The 26,971-nt window shown below is 49.0% G+C and overlaps 1 protein-coding gene and 1 long non-coding RNA gene across 2 annotated transcripts in view; one reads left to right on the top strand and one right to left on the bottom strand.

The window, feature by feature from the left end:
* Nucleotides 1-10,131, bottom strand: part of PRDM16 (PR/SET domain 16) — a 472,618-nt gene extending 462,487 nt beyond the window's left edge. The window contains exon 1 of the mRNA XM_066637408.1: nt 9,975-10,131. Within this exon, the coding sequence (XP_066493505.1) occupies nt 9,975-10,011 (37 nt within the window). The 5' untranslated portion in view covers nt 10,012-10,131. The remainder of the gene's footprint in view (nt 1-9,974) is intronic.
* Nucleotides 10,132-10,426: 295 nt separating this feature from the next.
* On the top strand, nt 10,427-25,830 carry LOC136660030 (uncharacterized). The gene is made up of 2 exons (XR_010794887.1): nt 10,427-11,444; nt 25,150-25,830. It is a non-coding gene; the product is annotated as an uncharacterized lncRNA (long non-coding RNA).
* Nucleotides 25,831-26,971: the final 1,141 nt, after the last annotated feature.

The following is a 26,971-nucleotide window of genomic DNA, read 5'->3' as shown; positions in this document are numbered from 1 at the left end:
CAGTTGTGAGTTGCTGTGGATAATACATTGTGAAGCAAGCACTTCCTGCCTTCAGACGCACTACATCAAAACGATCACGAATTTCACTTTCCATCATCGCATTTGTTCGAGAAATTAATCCTCCGCTTTGTCGTGTGGCGTACACAAGATCACATCATCACCGCCCTTTGCATTCATTCATCCACAGTATCAGCTACCACCACACAGTTCCTGAATCACAAGCACAATGAGAATTTTTTGGGGGGTGGGAGGGGTGAGTAAAAAAAAATGTGACTCTCATTTCCAAGTATGATTTAAAGAGAAAAAAAAAATCAGCCATTCTAGCACTATCTAAATAACCTTACTCAGCAAGTACAACTGGGAAAGCAAGAGGTGTTAAGGAAAAATTACTCTGATTATATTTATACCATCCCATACATGCACATGAAGCTTTGTAAGAAAAGAGAACAGGTCTCAGCCTCAAGGTGCTTACAATCTTTCAAACTACAGAGGAAGGGAAATAGAGACAGCAAGAAGCCATTATTTATACTTAACTTACAGTACTAGCCTATGAGTGCCTACTCAAAAATAAGCCCCACTGAATTCAGTGGAGCTTACTCCCAGGTAAGTGTGCATAGGATTCACATTTAAGTGTGCATGAATTCATCTGCAGTTCAAATGCTCCTTTCCTACATTGTCTTCTGCTTTACTCTCTCTCTCTCTCTCTCTCTCTCTCTCTCACCCCAATACCAGTGACATTCATAAGCCTACAACACAGTTCTCAATATGATGTGTCTTGTCTTGAGAAGTGGGCTAACTGGGCTTGCTGGAAGAAGATGGGGAATGTTCAGGAATACTGGAAATGGTGGCAGCGTGGGAGGGGGTTAACACCCATTAAGTACATATGGTCAGGCATGTTTGGACCTTTAAGGCTAATGTTCCTTACTAAGGCTGCAATCTTATGCACACTTTCCTGGGAGAAATGGAATACAATGGGACTTTCTTCTGAATAGACATGGATGGGATTGGGCTGTAAGGGAGCTTCTGGACAATCCACCTGCAATCATACACAAGGCTTGCCTTGACTTGTCTGACCTCTCAGTGTAGAGGGCCATGAATACTAACATATTTATTTATAACTATATAAATAAAACAGGCCTACAAAATTGAGGGTCAGAAAAGTTTTTCCCAAACTTTATGGTGGTTTGATATGAATTTGGGGTGCCAATTCCAAAAATGTCATCCATTTTGCCCTATCATGTCTAGTTTTGGAGATATATTATAGCCTCATTAGTGAATGGTTCAAGCAGCTTCTTCATAAGGAAGCCATGGTATAGGCTTCCTCATGAGGAAGCTGCTTGAACCATTCACTAAAGAGGCTATGCCGTGTCTCCAAAACTAGACGTGATAGGGCAAAATGGATGCCATTTTTGAAATCAGCAACCCAAATATACCCAGGAATTGGTATAATGTTTAAGGAAGCAAAATGTGTGTTGGCCTTGCACCCACATTATAGACTTAGAAAGCTGCCACTTTAGACTTTGAGGCTTAATTACCACATAAATGGATGGGCCAGAGGTCTTCAGACAGGGTCTTTCCCATTCCTACCATTAGATACAGGGTTGAACATGGGCCCTTCTGTATGACAAGCAAGGCTGTACAGTTCTGCTACAGCTCTTCCCTGGCATAAGAGGACTCACCACCTGCATCCCATCCTGCCTCAACATTCACACATGATCAACAATAGAAAAGTCCCCTAGAATGGTGGGTTGATGTGCTGTGACTTCTTGAGCCAATGCCATTCTAACAGGGCATCATTAGGGTGCAAGAAAAGCAGAAGGATGAACACCACACAAGACTGCTGAGGTATACAGAGAGTTTATATACAGACCTGACCTCTACTTGGGGCCTAGGGAGAATCTGCAAGCAGAGGGTCTCTCTTGCTAAAGACACTGAAGTGCAGGGTCTTCTTGGAATACCAAACAAAAATGAGGGGCAGTCATTATTATTATTAAGAATATTGATATACAGTTTTTCAACAACACTCATAAAGAGGTTTACACAGAAAATCAAACAATGAAGGGCGCAATCCTAACCCCTTATGTCAGTGCTTTCCACCACTGGCATAGTGGTGCCAATGGGACATGTGCTGCATCCTGCAGTTGGGTGTCACTCACGGAGGCCTCCTCAAAGTAAGGGAATGTTTGTTCCCTTACCTCAGAGCTGCACTGACCTTATGTCAATGCTGGAAAGCACTGACATAAGGGGTTAGGATTGCACCCTAAATGTCTCCCTCTCCCAAAAAGGCTCACAATCTAAAAAGATTGCCAAGACACCAAGACACTGCACTGGGGTGAAATGGGACAGTTACTCTCCCCCTACTAAACATAAGAGGAGTACCACTTTAAAAAGTGCCTCTTCCAAAAGTGTCCACTTAGTTGGTTCCTTAGAAGAAATCCAAAAGCCACAATCATATTTGTAGTAGATAGCTACTGGATAGTAGTACTAGATAGCTACTACTATCATAGAGCCCAGAATCCGAAGCAAGATTTTCATTTATCCAGGCCTTTTTATCAGGCCCGATCATGATAGTGCTACTCAGTTCTGGATTCATGGAGTCTGCAACTCCGCCCAGCCCATCTAAAAATTGGACAGACCTAAAAAAAAGACATTCAAGAGATCCAGAACATTCTTCCACTGAGAAAATGAGAAAAGGCTTAAGACTCTTTTAGTTTATGGCAGAGGTGCCCACACCCCGTTCCCAGGGCCAAGTGCAAGGAGCTGCAGGGAGCCCCCAGTCTCCAATGAACCTCTGGCCTCTGGAGACTTGCTGGAGCCCGTGCTGGCCCAACGCAACTGCTCTCAGTGTGAGGGCAACTGTTCAACCTCTCGCATGAGCTGTGGGATGAGGGCTCCCTCCACTGCTTGCTGTTTCACGTCTGTGATGCAGTAGCGGCAGCAAAGGAAAGGTCGGCCTTGCTTTGTGCGAGGCCTCTTATAGGCCTTGAGCTATTCATATAAGTTTCATTCACATAAGTTTCATCTCTAATATATTCATTTAAGCTTCATCTCTATAAGTTTCATAAAAGTTTCATCTCTATTATATTCATTTATGTAAATGTATTTGAAATGCAAATTAATTGCCCCCCCCCCCCGCCCCGACACTGTCAGAGAGATGATGTGGTCCTCCTGCCAAAAAGTTTGGACACCCCTGGTTTAGGGAAATAAAGAAAGGGGAGGGGGCTTTTTTGGTTTTTAAGATCCAAAAGGTAACAGCGCAATCCTCTCCAGGTCTACTTAGAAGTAAGCCCCAATGACTTCAGTGGCACCTACTCCCAGTTAAATGCGTATAGGATCACAGCCCAACAGTCTAATCCTATATTGTACAGATATGCACGTTTATGCAGAAGTCCTGCTGAATACAGTGGAACATATGCGCAGGTAAGTGAGCAGAGGATTGCAGCCTCAGTTAAGTTTTTACTAAATCATGTGCAGAGGGGAGAAAGTGGCCAGTTTTTCTTGCCTCTCTCAGAGTTTCAGCTCAGTTTCAGGAAATGGAAAGGCCGGGGATTCCAGGTGGAACAAAGAACACCACACAATCACTGCATAGAATGCACTGCCCCATGAGGACTAGGAACTTGGGTGGCTCTCAGCTTGGAAGATAAGACAAAAGGTAGGAGGAGAAAAGGTCTCTCAGTGACTAGGTAGGGCATCAATCTAAGTGGAACCTCCTTCTTCCAGGACAGTCTACCTCTGAATACCAAGTGCTAGAGAACAGGGGAGGGCAGTTGCCTTTGTGCCCGACTTGTGATGTTCCCTGAACCAGGCTGCTGGGCTCAGCAGACCTTCCTGTGCTCCAGCAAGGCGATTCTCACCTTGTGTATTTGCAAACAAATGTATTTGCTTACACAAACTGTGTATTTGCTGTTGGAGAACCTGGAGATCTGCTTCTCCTGCAGAGATGCTAAGGAGCAACCTTGCCCCCCCCCAAAAAAAAACCCCAAGCTCTCCTCATTTCCACAGAACCAAGAGGGGGACCAGGCAGCTTTCAGGTGGTGCTGGTGGAGCACCTGGCCTTTCCCAGCTGGCTCAATACAGACTACAGCGTTTGGGCCTCTTCAGCCTAGGGAAGAGACGCCTGAGGGGGGGCATGATTGAGACATACAAAATTATGCAGGGGATGGACAGAGTGGATAGGGAGATGCTCTTGACACTCTCACATAACACCAGAACCAGGGGACATCCACTCAAATTGAGTGTTGGGCGGGTTAGGACAGACAAAAGAAAATATTTCTTTACTCAGCGTGTGGTTGGTCTGTGGAACTCCTTGCCACAGGATGTGGTGCTGGCATCTAGCCTAGACGCCTTTAAAAGGGGATTGGACAAGTTTCTGGAGGAAAAATCCATTATGGGGTACAAGCCATGATGTGTATGCGCAACCTCCTGATTTTAGAAATGGGTTATGTCAGAATGCCAGATGCAAGGGAAGGCACCAGGATGAGGTCTCTTGTTATCTGGTGTGCTCCCTGGGCATTTGGTGCTGTGAGATACAGGAAGCTGGACTAGATGGGCCTATGGCCTGATCCAGCGGGGCTGTTCTTATGTTCTTATGACACGGGCCCTTTGGCTTCTCTCTCGGTTGTAGGGAAGGGGATGGGAGCGTTTGGTTATGGGTGTGTGTCCCCTTTTCCTAGAGGAGGCTGCTTCACTTTCTCGGCTTTGCCGGGGCCCTGATCCTGTACGTATTTGTATATGTCTGTATTTGACACACACACGAGGGTCCCCTCCTCCTCCACCACCCCGCTCTGAAAGGGAAACTGCAGCCTGGGTCTGTGCGTGTGTGTTGCTTCTGCTTGAGCTTCATCTCTGGGCCTCGATCCCGAATCTTGGGGTCACGTTTAACGCCTCCACCCCCAAGTCCCATTTCCTGAGATGTTTCAGTTCTCGGAAAATCCACACTTGTCCTATCGAGAAATCTGGTCGCGGACCAGGAAAGAGCTGGTGTTTTGTTTGTCAAAGAAAATAACTCAGTTCCTCCGTTGGAAGCGGGCCCTGGATTCCCCCCCCCCCAAATCCTCTCCAAACCCCGCACTTCCCCAAGCAGCTCCGCCTGACGAAATCAGAACTCAGTTCTGCACTTTCTCTGACCACTTCGGATTCCGATCCCCCCCCCCCCCCCAATATTTTATGTTTTAAGTAATCTAGGAACGGAGCGGAGGAAAAAAAAAAAGTGTGTGTGTGTGGGGGGGGCATCGAAGCCTTGACTGGAAAGAGTTACCGAAAGGAGGACTCATTTCCTCGCTGCCCTACGCGGGGTTTACGCAGAGAACTTGGAAGAGACGGCTGCGGTTCGGTTCTTGGGAAACTGGAGGCGATCGTGAAGGCGGGTGGGGGGAAATGACCGGTTATTTCAGAGACCCGGGCTGCAGTCTTTCCTAGGAGAAAGCCCCACGGACTATGATGGGACTTAGGTCTGAGTAGACCCGCAAAGGATGGGGCTGACAGTCCAGGAGGAAGAGAACGTGCACGTGCCCCTCATTCCCTCTTCCAGGAGTTTCTCTCAGTTCCCCCCCCACACTTTATTTCCCCTTCCCTCTCTCTCTCGCTCCCCCCCCCCAGATCCCGGTTTCTCTTTCCGTCTCTTTCCTCTCTTGCTTCCCCAGCTGAGCCAAAGGATCGCGCACCTTGAGGGATCCCCATTGGTGGATTCAGCTTCATCAGTCAGAAAAGGGAGGGGTGGCGATCTTATAAAACCGGAAAGCGCTTCAGGCTACAATCCTACTCACACTTTCCTGCGAGTAAGTCCCATTGACAATAATGGGACTTACTTCGGAGTAAGCGCGCCTAGGCTTGGGCTCCCAGGCGGCAGCCCTTCTCCCCCGTCCTCTGCCCACAGCCTGCTATTTTATTCTGGGTCTATACTGAAACACCTGGTGCCTTAAGGTGCGACGGTCCCAGGAAGACCCTCGATCCAGGGAGGGTTGCTGTAGCTGGACCATCCACACCTTGACGCCCCGGCACCCCTTCACTCGCCAAGGAGCTGCTGCTGTCCCCAGAAATTAAGCTGGATCGCCCCCTTTAGCCTCCCCTACAAGAGGTAACAGAGAGGACTGAAGGAAAGCCTGCACCCCTATCCCTCCCCCACTTATCACTTTCCTAGAAGACCCAGGTCGTGGAGCCAGGAGGTCACCTCTCCATCTGCTGCAAATATGGGGCCGGCGCAATTAAATCCTGCAACACCCCGGTGTGTGTTTTAATGTGTGGTGGAACTCCTCGCTTGGCTCAGCTTCCTCAGCAGCAAGCTTGGAAGGGGGGGGGGGGCTGACTTATTTTCCTTAAGAAATCTCTGGGTATTTACGCACCAGGACCCTCCTGGATTGAAAAACCCCAAAACAATTTTTTTTAAAGGACCAGCACTAAAGGCAGCAAACTTTCAACAGGTCAGCGTTGGGGAAGCCTTTGCTACTGGAGAGGCCTGATCCCCACTGAGTAGAGCGCAGTCACGCCTTGCGAACCGGGCGAGGCTCCCTTTCTGCAAAGAAAGCCCCTGGGATCTCCAGACCTGGCTGGACTACTATGCTTTTAAAGCGGATTCCTAAAAGGATCTTTAGCTTCAAAGGAGTATCATCTCTTCCTTCCAACCTCCTCCCCCCCTCAAAAAAAAAAAAAAAAAAAAAAATCCCCACCAGCTATAAACTGTTGAGTCTGAGGTTGGTATCAAAACAGCTGAATTTAATCAGACTTCCAAAAACAGACACTTCCAGGTTGGATTAAGTGGTCAAGGGGGGGGGGAGAGAAAGAAAAAGAGGAACTGACATGGTTTAGAAAAATATATATGATTATGCGAGAGAGAGAGAGAGAGAGAGAGAGAGAGAGAGAGATTATACGTTATATACAATCTTGAAAGCTTCTTTATTTGTGGCCCCCTCCCATCCTCAAAAAATGCACACTGATCCCCCCCATCCCCAAATACACGCACAGTGTGGGGCAGAAAGCAAGCAAGAAATGTCTGAAGCTCTCTCACACTTTCAAGCTAGAACGATCCGAGGGCCAAGTAACTTACAAGCACACCTGGAATCGTGTCAGTTTCACCCACTGCAGAAGGCATTACGGTGGGCTAGCGGATCTGGTGAACCTGACAAATATTAAGAGCCCGATCCTATGCATCTCTGCTTAGAAGTCCCATTAGAATCAATGGGGCTAACTCCCAGCGAAGTGTGAATAAGATTGGGTCTCTCCAAAACAAAATAAAAACACAACAATCCAACCTCTTATTTTTTTAAGGAGAGAAAATTTCCTTTAAACGCGTATCTGGGAGAGTGTGCAGAACTTTAGATATTTTTTTGGGGAAAGTTATTTAAAAAAAAAAAGAATGCAGTAGAGGAAGGGGGTTTGATCCAGATGCTTATTGAAAAATTATAGTATTAATTGCAAAGAAGCGTCCCCTCTAATCGGAATCGCTGACACCTCCCTCCTCAAACTTAATTTCTGGGTTCCCTTACGCAGCAGTAGAGGCTGAAAGGAGAGAGATTATATTTTCTTGCTGACATTGCGGGGGCCTGAGAGAGGGAGGGGAGCTGTACGTGCGCTTTCACAGCAATTCTCTTTAAATATCGAAAAAGATTCCCAACTCTTGACACCCTTAAAAGAAGAAACGACAGATACTCGGCAGTTAGGAGAAGGAGAGGTTACTCAAGGGCGGAAGGGACACGGTGCGGCGTCAGAGCACAATTCTATCCCCAGCTACTCAAAAGTAAACCCCACCAGAGTCAATGGGGCTTACTTCCAGAAAAGTGTGGCTAGGGTGGCAGCCTTAACTCGGCTTCGGGGTCCACGCCAAGCTATCTAGACGGAGAAAAACGACAGGGTAATAGGTAGCTAGGAGTTACGACGGAGAGCAGAAGCTCGCGGTAGTAAATGAGTACGTCCGTAGACTAAAGTGGACGTACACCGCGGTGCAGGGTTACGGGTCCGCTGGATTCACCAGTGAGTGAGCTCGGGAGTCTCTTTCCGATGGAGATGAGAGAAGTTTCCCTGCAGGGAAGGAGGGCTGGCTGGGTTCAGACCCCTGACTCCAAAGGGATCAGGGGCCTGAGCCCTTAAACTAGCCTCAAACTCCAGTGATCGCTTCCTTGGGGCGAGTTTGTATGCCTGAGTATATATAAAAGTGTGTGCGTGTATGTGTGTATATACATACACACATATATATAGTGTGTGTGTGTATGTGCATATGGTGTGTGCATGTACTATATATAGTGTGTGCGCACGTACTATATATAGTGTATATATAAATAAAATATGTGTGTGTATCCATATATTGTGTGCGTGTCTAGAGAGCGCGCGCGTATGTATCTATATGTTGAGTGTGTGTATAATTGCAGGGGTTTGCAATGCTCACCGAAAATTTAAGAGGCGTTTTGAAAGGGTGGGAGCTCAAATAACCTTCATGCCACAGCCTCGTTCCCTCTCCCTGCGGAGACTGCAAGGCTTGGAAGGAACTCCGCTTGAAATCAATGGGGGCTTTACTGCCATGTAAGGCCGCAATCCTGTGCACACTTTAAAAAAAAATGTACTTCCAAGTCAGCTTGCATAGGATTGCACTGTGTTTAAGATCAAATCTCCAGTCAAGTGGATTACAAAGTCCCCCCCTTACCTGTTACCTCACATGCAAAGGAATTTACAGGTATGTTATCTTTTAGGACTTGTTGCTTCAGCTCTAGCGTCTGTTTGCAGCAGAGAATCAGTAAGGAACACAGTTCGAAACACATTAAGTTTATATATAAATTAACAAAACAGCAGCACCTCTCCAGGCAAGACAAGACAAAACCCAAACAAAGTATTGACAAAAGTTTTAATCTCGTGCAGTTTTAAAGTTAAATCATTCAGAAGAAAACCACGAAGCCACTTCTTTAAAGAACCTAACCGGCATTTTCAATATTGTTTGGCCAAACACCATTGGGGGGGGGGGGGGGAGAGAAATGATCAATAGCCCTTGGACAGATAAAGTCTTGGAGTGATCACACTGAGCCCCGGTGTCCTTCAGGCACCCAACACTTTCGGCACCCTCACCCTTTTCTACTTCCTGAGCCAGCCGCGATGAGGAGCGTTGGAGGAAGGTGAAATTTATCCAGAGAAAGTAAGAAGGTAGGAGAGAGAGAGAGAGAGAGAGAAGCAACCTTGTTTTGCAGTAGGAGGAGTTCTGGTTCTTATTTTCCCGGACAAGAAAGATAACAGGGACCCCCAACATGCCACAAACAGGCTCCTAAGAGAATCCACCAGCGTTCCTGCTCACAGACGCCCAAACGTGTCAATTTCACGGCCACCCCAACCGGTGCGGGTCAATTTCACTGCCTGCGCCCGAGTTCCAGCTCGGCTCGCGGTTTCTCTGCCCCTTCCATTCAATCTCCCTTCGCCTGGATGGTTTCTCGCCCTCCCCCCCCTCCCCATCCCGGGCAAACGGGCCTTCGCAGCCACGGGCCTCTAGCGCCCACTATTTCTAAAGCCAGGAATTAAAAGATTTCCGAGGAACTTGGAGAGGACTCCGAGGGAAAGGGAGCGAGCGAGCGAGAGGGGAAGGGGGGAAAAAAGTTGATCGCTGCAACTTTGCAGCCCACTTTCACTTCTCCTTCTCTCCCTGCCCCCCTGAAGATCTCTCCCCCCTGCGCCTCGGCTATCCGCGGTCGCCTCCAGAGCTGCGGAGGGGTGAACCCCGCCATTCGCGGGGTGCGCGGAGAACGCACAGACTTGGAAGGGGAGCTGCCTGCAGCCTGCGCGGCCGTCCCTTCTCGCTCTCCCCCGGCTGGATCACCCTCGGAGCGGCGAAGAAGGGGCAGCCAAGAAGGTGATTTCGTCGCCCCCCCTTCCTCCTCTTCCTCCTCCTCCTCCTCCTCTTCTTCCTCCTCCTCTGGAGCCAGCTAAGCGACCCCAAAGCGCGCCCCCCTCCCTCCTCGCCAGATCTCGCCGGGGATCTCTCCCCCCCGCGGGAAGGGACCTACTTTTGGGCAGTTTCCTCGCTCGCGCCTTGGATCTCATCTTGACGGCGGAGTGGATCCCTCCTTGAACCCGCAACAGCTCTGCGGCGCTATCTTCATCTCCCAAGCATTGTCAGTTCGGACACCTTCGCACATGCGCACAGAGCATTCAATCTGACACCCTCTCAGGGGCCAAAAAAGTTTCCTATGTATTCATCACCATCAGGGCTAGCATTGGAGTGTGTGAGTGTGTGTGTTGACTTCCCCCCCCCTCTCTCCCCTGGCCCTATCCTCTTCTTCAGATCACTTATCTCCCCCCCTTCTCCCTTCTGATCACCATCCCAGCCCCCCCTCCTGATCTGCCCCTTTAAGAAAAAGCGCCCTTTTCCCAGCTCCTAACCCTTTCCACGCTGACTTTTCCCACTGGACAATATTTAAAGATGGAGGGGAGCATCTTGAAAAAGAGGTGACTTTGCCATTCTTATTTTGTTGGTGGGGGGGAAGAGGAGGAGAGCTGGGGGGGTTTAATTGCTTAATTGCATGCTACGCCTTACAGATCCTATACTAATTTGATCGTCATAATTGATTGACTTTCCCCTTCCTACCTCTTCACCCCCTCTCCTCTGCATGCCTTCTTGCAAGTAACATCCCCCCCCCACCATTTAGAGCCCAATCCTAGGCATGTCTACTCAGAAGTAAGTCCCCGTTAGAGTCCATGGGGCTTACTCCCAGGGAAGTGTGTGGATGGGGCTGCAGCCTTCCTTTCCAAGTTTGTGAACAGCCACGTTTTACTTGGAAGTAAACCCCATTGATTGAAATGGGTTTCGCCTCCAGGTAAGACGTAGGGGGGTTTAAGCCGGAGTCTGTGCACCTCCCTTCGAAGTAGGGGCTCCTAATTTGTGGGGGGGACGACGCACGCTTACTCTCGAGTAAGCATACACTGCATCGTAGCTTCAAGCCAGTGTACAAGAAGTTTGATACACACGAGTGACACGTCTACCTGCTTTCCTGGGATTTTGACTGTCATTCTCAAAGGTGTGAGTTTTATAAGCCTGCTAATAATTTAATTTAAAGATTTAATTAAAAAAACAAAACAACCCTGGTCCTAGGCAAGATCAAAACCTAATCCCCATTGCTTTGCCCACGTCCTTCTCCTCTCCTAACGATTGCTGGGTGGTACACCCTTATTGTGTGAACTCGTCGATGCAGGAATTAAAACGCAGGTTGGACGGAATGCCTGGGAACTGCCTGTATTCCCACGTTCAATGTTGGACACGCTAGACGGTGATGCTGGGGGGGGGGGGGACTTTGCGGAGATGGGGTGCGTTTTCCCCTGGGTTGTGATTCTCTCCCCCTAGCCCAATCCTAGGCTTGTTTACTCTGAAGTAAGCCTTCCCTGAGTTGAACGAGAACTGAACCAGGAGGAGTTTGAGAAGCTTGAATTCCCTTCCCGAATGTCACTCCTTGCGGGGGCCAGAGGCGCTTTCCTTCCAGGTAAGTCTCTTCAGGATCGGTACCTTCCTTGTAAACAAGCGCTGTTTAAATCAATGGGACTTCTTGTCTTGTAGGGAATCGGTTGACCACTTTTTTTTTTTTTTAGCGTGTTTACTCAGTAATTTCCACTGCTGGGGAGGCGGCCCGATGCAGTTACTTCGGGGTAAGGCCCTCTGAGCTCAAGTTATTACACCAGAGTAAGCGTGTAGGAGGCTTCGGTCTCGCCCATTCAAGGTAGCCCCGCTGCCTTCTCTCTTAGGATTTTCCACCCCAGCCGCCTACATATCTGGAGGCTTCTGCCTTCCTACCTCTCATACTGCCCCAGCAAACGAGGGCCAGCTCCTTTTCTGAAGGGGAGCCACCCTTCCCTGGTGGCAAAGAGGACGAATTTTGTCCCGGTGACCCCGATGCAACTCTACCTACTCCGCGTTGTAACCTTCCCTGTATAATTGGCTATATCGTTTCGATGGGGTTTCTCTCTAATTTTTAATGCCCCCCCCCTTGGGCTCTGCTTTTCACAGGTTCGAGGGCTTTGCTTTCCAATGCATGGGGCATAAAAGTAAAAAAAAAAAAAAGTCTCTCTTTTGGGGTCTCCTTTTATTTTTAAAATATATATTTAGCTATCTTTCTCTGGACGCAGCTCTAATCTCTTGGGACTTGTTGAAGTCGTTTGATGGCCCTATGTTTGTCAAGGACCCCAAGAAATGCTAATATAATGAGGGGGCTAAGAGAGGAGTCAACTGCTTCAATGGACTATTTACTAGTTTATTTACACACCGCTTTCCAAAAGGACCTTTTAAGGTCCTGGGATGAATAAGGAAGGGAGATGGTCCTAACCCTTCAAGAAAATAAACCAGATTTTTGAAGAAGGGGGGAACAGGACCATGAGGGGCGTGGAAAACATGGTGGGGAGGCTTCAGCAGGTGGTAGCTAAAGAGACAGGGGAATGAAGGAAAGTGATGTGTAGCGTAAGGATCCCCTCCCCAAAAAACACCCACACCATTCCCAATCAATTTTGATTCGGAATTTCAGAGAAGATATTTCGTTTTGACCCTCCAATTGTAGGAAGGGAGGAAGCAAAAAATGTTTCTGGACACCTTTTGAATTGTATTCTCAAGGAAAAACTAGTAGTACCGAAACAAAAACACGCACCCCCCCCTTTTTAAAAAGAAGGATCCCTAATGGCCCCCACCCGGAAGTCTCTAAAATAAACCTAAACCTTTTTACCAAACCAAAAATAAACCTTTTTTGGAGAAAAAAGAAAGCATTCGATTGGCTTCCCCTTCAAGTGTCTCTTTTCATACTTTATATAATAAATTTATATATTAAATTATTTATATTTATAAATATAAACACCTAACGATTTATTTCTCTCTCTATAGATATAGATATATAGAGAGAGAATTGTTAGGTGTTTATAAACCAAATTATTCACCTTGTGTGTGTTAAATGAACTTGGGGGGGGGGGAAGATCAAATAAAAATATTTGCCAGAATTATTTATTAAAGTTTAAGGATATTGGGGTTAAATTCAAGTTGGGAACCGCAAGAAGCAGAGGTATAAAAACCTTGCTGTACTTCCAATTACAAAATAACTTCTTGGCCAGCGCGTTGAGAGCTGGGAAACCAATATAAAACACCCACCCCCTTGATGTCCTCAAAAGACCAAGTCCTCCCCCAACCCTACACCTCTCTACAGACCAGCTCCAGTTCTTAATTCGAATTTATTCTAATGGTCCTGCTACTTACTTGCTTGAAATTAAATTCCATAGAGATTAGACAGAGGCTGCAATCCTACTGTGCGCTTCCTCGGGAGTAAGTGTCACGGAACTCAAGAGCTGCTTACTTTGGAATAAACCTGCAAGCATCGGGCTGCGAGGAGTAAGGATGGACTCGAGATCAATCCTATTGACTGAAACAGACAATGGCCAACCCTAAGCGTCCCTACAATTCCATCCTGAATCCATTCATTCAGAAGTAAATGGCAGTGGGGAGGGGGGGGGGGGGGTCCAATGGGGTTTACTACAGAGTAAACTCATAGGATTTTTAACTCATTAACAAAAACCACTCATTTTTCGTTTCATGAAATGACTTATTTTTGTTTACCTGTTGGAGGGTAATATAAGGAAAGGAGAAGTCTCTGCCCCAGAGACCTTACAGTGTTCCAAGCTCGTGCGTTCTGACGCGACTGCAAAGCCTCTCAGTTGAAATCCGTGGATCGGGGCTCTCAGACTATTGGGAAAGTTTTCATTCCACCAATCCACAAAATCCTCTCTCGAATAAAACTGGAAATCTGTTGATTTTTCAGTGCACCTTGCTTGCAAGTGAGGTTGGGTAAACCAATGCACCTTGCTCGTAAGTAAGGTTGAGTACACCTATGCACACCAGCACCTGCTTAAGCATCCCCCCAACTCAGGGGAACTTACTTCTGAGTAAACACGAGGAGGGCTGGGCAATCAGTTACTACGTCAAGAACGTATTGCTGAAAGCAAGTTAAACTGAGGCGAGAAAGTAGAACGGGCACGATCCAGCCAGAGGAGTGAAGGCAGAGCCTCTGCATGCTTACTCTGGAGTAAGGACGGGATTTCAGAATGCTACCTGCGCCTCTTTCTTTTTCCCCTGCTGGACTGGGAGTGGGACAGTGTCTGCCATCCCATTGAGCATCACAGCGTCTTGTCTCTGTGGGATGGATTTATCCTACAGTGGGGTTTTCAAACCCTCTTCTGGAGCCCACTTCCTTCTCTTCGTCTCCCCCCCCCCCCGGTTTTAAACCCTTCCCGTCCAAAAGCAAGCACAGGAGCCTGGCAATCTACAAATCCTTCTGAAACTTCCAGAGCAGGTGAGCTCAGGTATAGATCTGGCAACGCTTCCGGACGTGGTAGGGGGCGGCGGAGGGAGGTCTGGAGAAGACAACCAAGACGGAGCAAAGTTTTGGATAAACTCAGGGATTAGCTAGCTAATCCTCCAGAAACTCACCAAGCGACTCATAAATCAATTCCAGAGAGTTTTAACAGGATAGGAACCCTAACCAACAGACCACGTGGGGAAGGGTCCCGATTTAACTCCCTCCCCATATTTAAAACCGTAGTATATTATACATAAAAGCGCTTCTCCCTTTAGCGTTTAACCCGTTTCTGCCCAGCCCACAGGTGCACACATTAGATCCCTGTTGCGTATATGCAGTGCAGGGCAGAAATGGCTTTTAAGAAACAGATTACAATCCTAGACACACTTACTGCCACGTAAGTCCCACTTGCGTGCCTTACTTCAGAGTAGACATTTTTCGGTTCGCTCTGAAAGCCCCCACCCCTCAGCATGCTTGCGTGTGAGTAAGCCCCGAGGAACATGCACTGTCAACCACTCACTCTTACCTGAGAATACGCCCCAAGGAGATTTACTTTGGAGTATCCCTGCCTGTAAGGTCCTCTGAACATAGTGGGGCTTACCTGGGAGTAAGATTGCACAGATTTGTGCCGCCAAAACCTTTGTCCACTCCAACTGAGAGGTGGCTCTGTTTGATTTACTTCTGAGTAAGGACACCCAGGCAGATTGAGCTTCCAGTTTACAACCCTGAGCTCTAATCGCGCCTCTGTCACCGATTCTCCAGGCGGGGAAGGCATTGCAAGCTCCCATATGGGGAAGAAAACACCACCCCTGCAGGGTAGGCCAGGAAGTAAGGACTGAAAGGAGATTATGCATTAGTGATTGGAATTTAAATTGGGATACACTTCGGAGTAAACCTGACTTGTGGGCTTCCATTAATGTCTCTTCTCATCCTCTCTCTTTCCAAAGGTCCAAAAATAAAAACGAAATCTAGGCTGCGATCCCAAGGGCGCTTACTGGGGAGTCCTATTTGACACAGTGGAATTTACTTCCAAGTAAACTTGCATAGAATTGCGTGGCGAGGTTGCAGGCCTATGCCCACTTACCCGCGAGTAAGTCCCTTTGAACTTGGTGGGACTGACTCACCAGCACGCATAGGATGGCGCCTGCAAAATCGTCTTGTCTAATTAAGCCGCAGCACAGTCCTGCGTGTCTAGAAAAGTAGTCCCACTATGTTCAATGGGGTTTACTCTCAGGAATGTGGGCAGAGGATTGCAGTCTGGTGTGTGTGTAAAAATCCGCATAGTACCAGGCAGGCCATCCTATGCGGAGTTAGGCGCGCCTCAACTCAGGGCCGGAACTTTCTTGACAGTCAGCTCAACTACGTAAAGGATCGCCTTGAAAGAACCCAAAACAATTATTTGGGGAGTTTTCTTTCGGGAATGGAGGGGGGGCGCCCAAAGCAAAGAACCAGAGGCCCCCCCCCCAAATGTTCAGACTAAGGTTGTACCCCACCACCTGGGAGCAAGCAGTCCCACTGAACTGAGAGGGCTTTACTTCCTCCGAGTAGGCATTGCTAGAAGTGCGCTGAATTGTCTTCAGGAGCGAAAGGGGCCTCCCCCCCCCCCGTTGATGTGGGGTTTTATAGACAGGTGAGATTGATTAGAACCTTTTTCCAGGCTCTGTTTTCATAGGGGCTGTTTGGGGTGGGGGAAGCTCGTGTCCCTCCCCAGATGCTTTTCCTGTTCGATTGCTGGTGGTCGTTATTTCCTTTTAATTCCTTCTCAAAGGAAGGAAAAGAAGCGTGGAAAAGGGAGGGGGGAAGTGATGTCTGACAGCCCAATCCTGTGCAAGTCTACTCAGAAGTAAGTCCCATCAGAATCAATGGGGCTTACTCCCAGGAAAGTGTGGATAGGATTGGGCTTTTAATCATCCCCTCCACCTTGAGGACCACCCAGTGGCGTAGCTAGAGGGGGGGTCCAAAGTACTAAGTTTTGTGGGGAGCCTCACCGCAGATGCGAAGCACTAAGTTTTGCGGGGAGCCTCACCGCAGCCTGCAAGGGGCCCGCTTCGGAGCCATTCCAGGCGGTGGGAGCAAATGGAATGGCTCCGAAAGGGGCCCCTTGCAGGCTGCGGTGAGGCTCCCCGCAGGACTTAGCGCTTTGCGCCCCCCTCTAGCTACGCCACCGGGTAACCACCTTCTAGTCAGCAGAAAGCTTTCCTTTGAACAGTATAATTAAAAGCAGAAAGGGGGGGGCACCCCAAGAGGGAGCTCTCTTTCGCTTCGCAACCTGCCACTTCAAGAAGGAAATACTGGTTTAAGAGAGGCTGCCAGGAGAGGGCGGCTAAAGGGATGGATCCCCCCCCCCCCCCGCAGATGGAGGGCTGGTTATTGGCAAGCCCTGGGCAGAACCCAGCCGTTCGATTGATCACCTCGCACAACCCCCAGCCAGCCGCCTGGGCGCCTACTCTGGAGTAAGCTCCCAGGATGGGGCTGACTCCCGAGGAAAAGAAGGTGTGCCTGCCTGGCCCTGCCGCGGAAGCTTTCACCTGCGATCCCCCAATGGGACACGTCTGCAGCCTTCCTTGGAAGTCCTGCTTCCGAGGAGCCCCCCTCCCATGGACCAGGTAATTAAGCCGCAGTAGTCAGGCTGGCGTTTCCACAAGCCCACGCGGGGACGTGCTCCTGTTCGGGCTCAACTGCGTTGTGGATCGTAGACGCCACCAGCAGTACAGGCAGCGAGAAGGCACAGGCAGGCGATGCAAGAGACTCCCTGATGGATTTCAGAAATCCCAAATTTTTTACACTCCAAATAAGTTTTGGACTTTTTAAAAAGCGAGCACGGGTGGATCAGGGGTAGGAACAGAATAGGGGGGGGGGAGGATCAGCACCTCCGTTTGCCCCCCCTTTTGAACCCCCTAGGGCGTTCCTTACTGCACTGTATCAATTGATATAAAAGAACAGATAATATAAAAGAATAGAGAGGCCAAACCCACTGAGGCAAGAAGCCCCCCCCCCACGCAATATTTGGAGGTGGGCTTTCCATTGGAACCCCCCCAGATCTTCCTTGTGCACCTGTTGTCTAGCCAACCAGGAGCAAAGGAAGCCCAATGAAACTGAGTAGCCCTGAGCAGCAGGAGAGGGAAGTAGTCTTGGCCAGGGGTGCTCACACTTTTTTGGCTCGAGAGCTACTTTGAAACCCAGCAAGGCCCGGAGATCTACCAGAGTTTTTTTTACAATGTTCGCGCCATCATAACATATAACATTTATGTGTACAATGTATGTTGGTGTACCTTGAGCCCCACTGAGTATAACAGAACTTACTCCTGAGTAGACATGCCTAGGATTAGGCTGTGAGGCTGCAATCCTAGCCACACTTACCTGGGAGTAAGCCCCATTGAGTACTATGGGCCTTACTCCCGGCGTTTCCTCCCAGAGGCACCTGAAGGGCACTCCGCGATCTACTCATTTTGCCTCGCGATCTACCGGTAGATCGCGATCCGCCTATTGAGCACCCCTGGTCTTGGCCATCCCTACTCAGAAACGTCCCGTTGCAATCCTAGTGACCTGGGAGTGAGAGCCCAATTCTGTGCTTGCCTACCCAGAAGTAAATCCCATAATAGTCAACGGGGCTTACTCCCGGGTGACTTACGATTGCAGCCTGAGTCCCCTCTACACCCCACAGAAGGCAGAGGCGTCCGTAAGATGCCTAGGACTGAATTGGCAAGGCTGCCGTCCCAGATACCAGGGAGTCCTATTGAATTAAATGGGGCTCACTTCTTGGCACCAGGCTATCGGGCTGAGCTAAGACGTTCTCTCTCTCTCTTCCTATACAGACTTTCAAACGACTCCCAGCGCGATCCTATACATGCCTACTCAAAAGTGAGTCTCAGTCCGTTCAATGAGATGTGCAGGTTGCAGTGAAAAAAATAAAATAAATAAAAATAGGAAGGCCCCCCCCATATTTTTAGCTGTCAGAAAAAGCTGCTTTTTAAAGTGCTTTTCTCCCCCAGAGTTTGCAATGAGGGTTTGCGGAGTGGGGGGGGGGGGATTAGGACGCCTCCATAAAGCACCCCATAAAGTAGCTGGGGGGATTAGGACCCCCATAAAGTAACCTCACCTGTGGTTTCTCATCAGATTGCTTGCCAAGCCGGAATCCAGAATTTAAGTGATATGTAGCCTGGTATTTTTTTTCTAACTCTTTTTAGGATAATTTTTTCCCTGCTGTTATATACACTTCCAAGGGTTTCTTTCAGCCATGAGGACTAGAAGCTTTATCTGTATCAACTACAGCTTGGAGTCTTATGGATTGCTTGGGGCCACTTGCAGCTTAGGTCCTCACCTTGGTCACAGCCTGGTGCCCTAGCAGGTAGGGGACTACCAGTGGCGTAGCTAGAGGGGGGTGCAAAACGCTATGCTTTGCAGGGAGCGTGCAAGCGGTCCCTCCCCCTTGAAACCATTCCAGGTGGGGGAGCAAAACGGAGGCATTCGTCGGAATGGCTCCAAAGGGGAGGGGCCGCTTGCATGTTGCGGTGAGGCTCCTTGCAAAACTTAGCGCTCTGCACCGCCTCTAGCTACGCCACTGGGGCCCACCGCCCAGTACAAGTGCCGAGATGGCCCTGCAAGGCTACTGTCCTACGCTCCCTCCTGAGTATTGCAGCATCCACAGACAAGGTGGACAGGGACTCGCTCCCTCGGAAACGTGCCCAGGGTTGCCCTTTGGGGGGGGAGCCCCAGAAATCTCCCTCCAGGTGCAAAAGGCAGGCCATGATCTCCAGGACTCCCCCCCCCCCCAGCAAGCTCGAACTGCCTGGAACTGCAAGTGTTCTGAGCACGGTTTACTAGGAAGTAAACTCCAGGTGATTCCGCCTTTCTGGCCACTCAGGCTGCAACCCTATCCATTCTTTCCTGGGAGTCAGCCTCACTGAACTCAATGGGACTTACTTCTGAGTAGACACGCATAGGAGGGGACTGTCAGTCCCTAATACTGCTACTCTTGCAATATTAAAATAGATATGGCAACCCTTGCAACGTTTACTTGGGAATAAATTCCATTTTTCACAAGGGCTGCAATCCTGACCACACTTTCCTGAGAGTAAGCCCCACTGAACAAAGTAGAACTGGTTAGGCTTGTGCCCAGTGGCACTTAATAGGGAGGGGGGCAGGATCCCCGGATTCAGCAGAGGCGTTACTTAGACTCTCCAGGCAACTTCCAGATTAAAACTGGGGGTGTGCGGCTATGTGTGTAAACACGCTTTTCCTTGTGTGCGAAGTGATGGCATTCGAGCCCTGGAGAATTACAGCAGCTTAAAATAGTTGGGGGTTTATGGGCCGATCAGGAGGTCTTGAGCCACTTAGAAGGGGGGGGGAAACCCTTTCCCTTTTTAGGCGGATTTGATAGCACAAAACGCTCCATTCTTTCCATACCCCAATCTTCAAGGAGAGATTATTAAGAGAAGGCTGAATTATTATTTTTTTTCTTTTTTTAAAAAGGCATCCCACTCACGTTGCCCCCACGTGCCTTTTCTGGATGGAGAGACCCACTTGACACCTCTTTTCCCCCAGAGATCGCCTTCTCTCTCCCCCCACCCCCACCTCATTTTAAATAAGAAACAAAACCCTGCTTGCTGGTCTGGTAACGAGGGGTTTCTGGGTTCACAGTCTCTCGCCAAAGGGTTGGCTCAAGCAAGCCCCCTCCCAGACCATCTTGCAAGCAGAAGGGGGCAGCTGAAAGCAGGTCAAAGGGGGTCTCTCTCTCTCTCTCTCTCTCTCTCGCTGAAGGTGAATGGTAAGCCACTGGATCAAATCTGACGCCCTCCCAAAGAGTGCACTTGGTACCAGCATTTGCTCACCTTTCGAAAAAGGGGGCTCCGCCTGCAGGACGCTCCTCGGGGCAGGGGGCTTCACTTACACCCACCCCCACCAAGGCGCGCTCAACTAACTCGAAAGCTGTCAATCAGTACTGCTGGAATCTGAGAAAGCGCTCTATGAATTCGGTTTTTATGACGATTTTATTAATCGGGGTGGGGGGTTACAAACATGAACGCACCCTCTGGATCTCGTACAAATTAGGAGATCAGAAACGAGCAGTAGGGGGAACACAAGGCGATCAAACCTTTTCTTACTATGGGAACCGCTTTGAAAACTCCCCCCCCCCCCAAGAGAGAAGCGGGACGTATTTTAAATAATAATAATGGCTAATAACCGGGAAAGGCTGAAATGCCTCGATTCTTCGTGGCTTTTCTATTAAATCGAGATTTCTAACCTCATGGCTTATGAGGGCCCCGATCCTGCCCCTATAAGTCCTTTTCATGCTGCCGCCCTCTTCCCACTTACTTGGGAGTAAGTCCCACAGGGGGTGTACCTGCCAAGGCTTGGCCTCTTTCCTGAGAGCTGAGGCCACCCCCCCTACACGCGTTTACCTGGGCACAGGTCTCTCTCAAACGAGAGGGGCTTGCTTCCGCGCGGTGGCGTAGCTAAGGAGGGTGCCAGGTTTGCAGGTGAGGCTCCCTGCAAAACTTAGCGCTCTGCACCCTACCGCTTCCGCGCAAATACTGGGGAGGTTCTCCTCCTTGAATTAAATGCCAACCTGTTGCCCAAGAAGCAGGGCTAGGATTGGTTTGCAGGTTGGAAAATACTCAGAGGTTTCGTTCCGTGTTCTCCACTGAACGCAATGCGGGGGAGGGGGGGGTGGATCGGGCCCTGCCTGTTGAAAAACGAGGGCCTTGAAGGGGGGTGAGTGTCTTTGGCGTGCAAGAAATTCTGCTTTACAGATCCGATTTCCTTTTGCAAATAATTTTTCCTTTGGGGGACGCAGAGCTCGTTCAAACACCCCAAAGCACGCCATAAATAGTGATTGACGGTAAGTTGTTTTGGGAGGGGCCCTTTGCGCAATATTGGGGGAGGGGGGAGACCTCGCTTTGAAGCTGTTTAGGCGCGGACCAAGCCGTCCTGGCTCCAGAGAGCAGGGACCAGATCTGATATGGGACTACTCCTGGGTAGTAGAAATGGGTAGTGCTCCAAGAGCCTCCTTTAGGCTCAAGCCAGGCGCCTTTCAGCTTGCAGCCGGGGTCCCCCGCGGAAAAGGCCAATTCAATTCATTTGGAAGAATAAGGGGGGCGGAGAGAGGTGGACAGAAGGACCCACACACAGCCCGCTCCTGGATTCAGATCGGAACCAGGGTCCATCCAGCATGAACTGCGTGCTGGAAAAGCGGGAAAGGGGGGAGAGAAACTGCTTCCCAAGTCGTGGTCTCCCCAACAGGGAATGCACCCAGAGGCGGGGAGGGATCCCAGAAGGAAAAGGGGAAGAGAAGAAGGCAAACACCCCACACCGTCAAATGAAGAACCAGGGACTGACTGATCCAGCTCAAGAGTTTCACGAACTTACTTCTTGGGTGTATGTTGTAAAAAGTTTGGGCCGCCAGAGTGGGAGAGGGACCCCCCCCCCGCCCAAGGGGTGGGCCACTCACGCCTCTTCCCTTGGCTGCTGGTTTTGGGGTGAAATCGAAAGCCAAGGACGCTTCCTCCAGCCCGCCCGCAGCCCCCTGGCAACGCCTGACCGCTCCTGGGGGGGGGGGCAAGAGTTCGCCCTCCTGAAAGCCAGCTGGCCAAGTCTGGCCCCACCGTTTCTCCTTTTCCCCACAGCCCACAGCCCCAAGGTATTAAAGTGTGCGAGATATTTCATTCCTTTTCCCCTAATAATAATAATAAATAATAATAATAATAATAATAATAATAATAATAATAATAATAGAATATCAAAATAGGATTAAAAACTGGGCATTCCAGGTTCTGGGGAAGGACTCGATTTCTCAATAAAACAAGCCAGTCAATAACACCTACCTGACTGAGCAAAAAGCTAATAATAGTACAAAAATATAATAATAATAATAATAGTGCAAAAATCTATGTTGTATAGTATACATATATATGAATATGATACAGATTATAAATGCATGTTGCATATCATCATTATATATAATTATCATTATATATATTATAATTATTAATAAATAATTCCTAATAATGAACACGCAAAATTGAAGTTAAAAATCGGTGCATAAGACTGATTTGAGCATCTGCTTTTCATAATTTTTTTTGGTTTATTTGCGTGTACAGATAGTGAAATAATTCTGATTATTAACCAACACCGCCGGCACAAAAATTAACTTTGGGAGAGTGTGTGGGCATGCACACCCAGACATTGTCTATCTACACATGTTTTATATTTCACGTATATTGTGTGCATCACATCACCTACACATTAAATGTATGCATTATAAGCTTGACATAAATAACTCAATACCACACATCTAACCGATGGATGCACATAGAATTTATATCCTACGCACATCTCATCCTTCTGCTCTTGACACGACCGCTTAGGTATGTAGTCCTTCAGCCAAACTCAGATGTACTCCTAGGAGATTTGGGGAGGTCTCCCACCCCAACCCACCGCCTCGATCGCTCCTTTAATTAAAGTTTGAAGGGCTGGGAAGGACGGATTCTCTCCCACCCCCGCTGGCTGAACACTAGAGCCGAAGTTATAAAGTAAGAACCGGCATTTTCTCTGAGAAACAGACAGCTCTGGCTGTATAGAGGTCTCCTCAGAAGTAGGCATCTGCTACACTGAGAGCCCAACCCTATGCCTGTCTACTCAGAAGCAAGTCCCATTATAGTCAGTGGGGCTTATAAGCAGGAAAGCGTGCATAGGATTGCAACCTGAGAGCCCAATCCTAGGCATATCTACTCAGAAGTAAGTCCCATTATAGTCAGCGGGGCTAACTCCCGGGAAAGTGTGCGTAGGATTGCAGCTTGAGAGCCCACTCCTATGCCTATCTACTCAGAAGTAAGTCCCATTATTTTCATTGGAGCTTACTCCCAGGGAAATGTGCATAAGATCGCAGCCTGAGAGGGCCCAATCCTGTGCGTCTACTCAGTCCAATTATAGTCAGTGAAGCTTACTCCCAGGAAAGTGTGCATAGGATTGCAGCCTCAGTTATCCTGGGCTTCCTTGCATGTAGTGGATCGCAGCCTGCAATAAGCCTTGGGCGCGATCCCCACGCAGGATCCGCCTGCGTGCCTGCTTTAAAGAACAGAAGCGCCGAGAAGACCCGCTGCAGGCGCCGCGATCCTCTACTAGGCGTTTACGCAGACGAAACTCAAGCAACGAGCTGAATTTCTGCCCAGGAAACGTGAACCGGAGAGTAGCCCTGCTCGCTCTCCGGCTAGCCCGGCTGCGTTTCAGCTCCGGGGCTGGCTGGGGTTGCAAGCTTGGGACGTGATCCCAGGCAGGTTTCCACAGAAGTAACCCCTGTTGGATTCAAGGAGACCGACTCCTGGGTCAGCGAGCACAGGATCGGGGCCTTGGAGAGTTTCAGAAAGGGGTGTGTGAAGGGGGGCGCCTTCAAGGACCCCCAAGGGAGCCATTCCTCCCAGAGAGGGGAGTTAAGGAAACAAGGAGGCCTGGCCTTCTTTTAATTCGGATTAACACCTCCAGCAATGATGGAATCTGAACTTGACTCCCTTCCAGGATTCCTGCGCCTCCCTTTTCACCCCCCCCCCCAATTCCAGTGGCACTTTCTTAGGCCATCAGTCCCCCTCTATGGCTGAATCGGGCCCCTTTCTCCCTAATGCCCCTCTTCTTCCCCCCCCCCCGAAAAATTTCCATCCCTCTCTTCCTCTGTTCTCCCTCTGCCCCCTCCCTAGTTGCGCCTGTATAATTATTAGCCATTAATTGGGTTCAGGACCTTTTTCATAGCAGTAGGGGGGGGAGAGTCAGAGGAGTGACCCAAGGACTCCCCAGAAGAGGCTGAGAGCAGCCAAGAGCTAGGGGGGGAAAAAAACACATAAAAGCAAAAAAAGGCATCCAGAGGTTGGCAGAGTCTTGGAGGCCTGATCCAATGGGTGCCTGGAGGGCACAGAAAAGACATTAAGAAAAGGGAAAACCATTAGGTGGAAGGGGACAGAAACTTTAAAAATTAAAGGCAGGGTCTCTTTCCAAGAAAGGGGCGGTGGCAGGGGGGGTCCTCGCCAGCTTGCTGCTGCTGCTGTGCCAGGCCCTTACTGGAACAGTCTGGCTGGAGGAGGAGGCGAAAGGATGGATTGGAGTCAAGAGCCCTTGAAAATGAGGGCCTGGGGGGGAAAGGGCTTTGCTCAACTGGTTTGGCACGCTGAAGAATGCTGAAGAAGAGGGTCTGCTGCTCCACAAGCTGCTCCCCCTCCAATATCAAACCCCCCCCCCAGTCTGTTTTAAGAACCTACCTTAGGCCAAGTTGATGACAGGTCTGTTTAGTCAGTTCTGCCAGCACGGGTTGGCAGCAGCCCCTGTAGGGCTTTTGGACAGGGCTCGGTCCCAATTCAACCTGGAGATGTCAGGGACTGAAACTGTGAGCTCCTGTATACAAAGCAGACAGTGTTCCACTGAGCTATGGATGCTCCCCTCCCCACAACAAGAACAAAAAAGTGGCCTTATGTCGAATCTGATCCTTGATCTGCTCAGGACTGACACCAGCTGTCCAGAGTTTCAGTATGTGTGTGTGTGGGGGGGGCGGACTTCCACAGATCAACCTGAACATGCCAGGGGTTGGACCCCAGGGCCACCTGCATGCAAGGCACTGAGCTACGGCTGAACAACGGCCCCTCCCTGATCCAACCATGACCCAACATTTTAATCATTTATTTAATGCCATTTCAAGTCCGCTCGGTATCCAGGGCAGTTACAAGGAAGCAGAGGACCAGGAACAAGCTAAACAAATTAATGTTTACAGAGCGGTGCTACAATCAATCCAGCAGACACTACTCTGCATCTAAACCATAGGCGGCACAACAGAATGAAACTCCAAGCACTTGCTTAAATAATGATACTTTTTTTTTTACAGCCTGCCTTAAGGCAGAAGGAGAAGGGACATGCCACCAGGGCCACCAACCACATGGTCAACACATGGCTTGGAAAGAAGACCTCAAAAGCTCAAGCAGGTTATATTGAGGGACAGTGCTGCTCCTGACTGCAGATGGAGAGGAGTCCTGTTTTTGACTGCTGTGTAAAACTCCCCACATGTAGAAACTAGCACCAAAGGGAAATGAAGTCTCTCCAATGTGCCAGGGAGCTTTTTCCACAGGAAATAATTCAAGCGCATGACTCCTTCCTGTACCTACAGGCTGGAAGCGTGGTTCATGGCACAAGCCTATATGTATCTACTCAGAAGTCATCCCATTGTGTTCAATGGGGCCTACTCCCAGGCAGAAGCACCACTTGGGTATGCGTGACCTGGTACAAGAGCTCATTGTGTCACCAAGGACTCCTCCCATAGAATAGTTCTACTATTAGCTTTGATACATGAAAATGAGAGCTGACTCAAACTAACACCTTATTGGTTCCCTGCTGTGTCATAATAACTTCTGGTTATTATAACAACCTCTTGTTGGCTCTCAGAACAATCAGTCTTATTGGTCAGATCTGAGTTAAAAAAAATTCACCTTTTGCTACATAAGGCAGTCGTGTTTTCCGTTTTTGGTTAATTGGTCATAAAGTTTAATAGAATACAGATAATTCAACACGATCTATTTCATTGTGTCCTGCATGAAATTAGCTTTCCAATGATATATAACATGATGATATTCATAACTGCAAGTTTTCCAAAAGGTTTCCAAAATTTTGTCCGCTATTGGTGTCACCCTCTCATGTGTCACCCAGTGCAGTCTGTACCTCCATGCCCCCCTAATGACACCACTGCTCCTAGGAAAGTGCATATAGGATTGCAGCCGCAAACTACTATATCTCCTTTGGCAGAAGGTGTGGATGGGATCAAAGATAGGATTTTCTTCATGGAACATAACCTAAGAGCACCTTCTCTAACATTAATTAACATGGATACAAACTACTGTGCTCTTGCGCACTTACTACTATAAATGGGAGTGGGGAAGAGGGTGCCAGGTCTGATGCTCTTTTTCCCACTTGGCCACTAGGGGCACTCTACTACAATGATTCCTGCAGTCTCACCCTGGCTGCCACTCAGCAGCTACCCAGGACATAAGAACATAAGAAGTCCAGCTTCCTGTATCTCACAGTGGCCCCACCAAATGCCCCAGGGAGCACACCAGATAACAAGAGACCTGCAAGGCTTCCTGGGAATTGTAGTTAAGAACATAAGAACAGCCCCACTGGATCAGGCCATAGGCCCACCTAGTCCAGCTTCCTGTATCTCACAGCGGCCCATCAAATGCCCCAGGGAACACACAAGACAACAAGAGACCTGCACCCTGGTGCCCTTCCTTGCATCTGGCATTCTGACGTAGCCCAGGAGGGTGGCTTTGCAGACAGATGGGGAGGAGCAAGACAAGATGTGGTGGTTATCTGTATTCTCATAACTTTTTGAGCAAACTGGGGTGGGGGCCAACACTGGACTAGCAAATATACTGGTTGACACCCAACCAGCTCAGTTTGAATTCCGCATGATGCTCACCCAGCTGCCTTGGAAGGCAGTGCAGGACTGGGGTCTTTTGGCCTGCTCTGCTGGTCTATAAAGCAGTATAAATCATGGTGAGTGCTCTATAAATTGCCCCCACCTTTGGTCATAACTAGCCAAATCACCACTGTGAAAATGCAGGGACATAGAGGCAATGAAACTTGTAGAGGAAATGTGGTGAGCATCCTGAGACATCAAATGAAAGGATGTTCACCAGGGGTATTGCCTCAAAAGC

This window comes from Tiliqua scincoides, chromosome 9 (assembly GCF_035046505.1).
Source record: "Tiliqua scincoides isolate rTilSci1 chromosome 9, rTilSci1.hap2, whole genome shotgun sequence".
NCBI classification, from domain to species: Eukaryota; Metazoa; Chordata; class Lepidosauria; order Squamata; family Scincidae; genus Tiliqua; species Tiliqua scincoides.
Note: the sequence above shows the minus strand (reverse complement) of the source record. Positions and strands in the feature narration are given on the sequence as shown.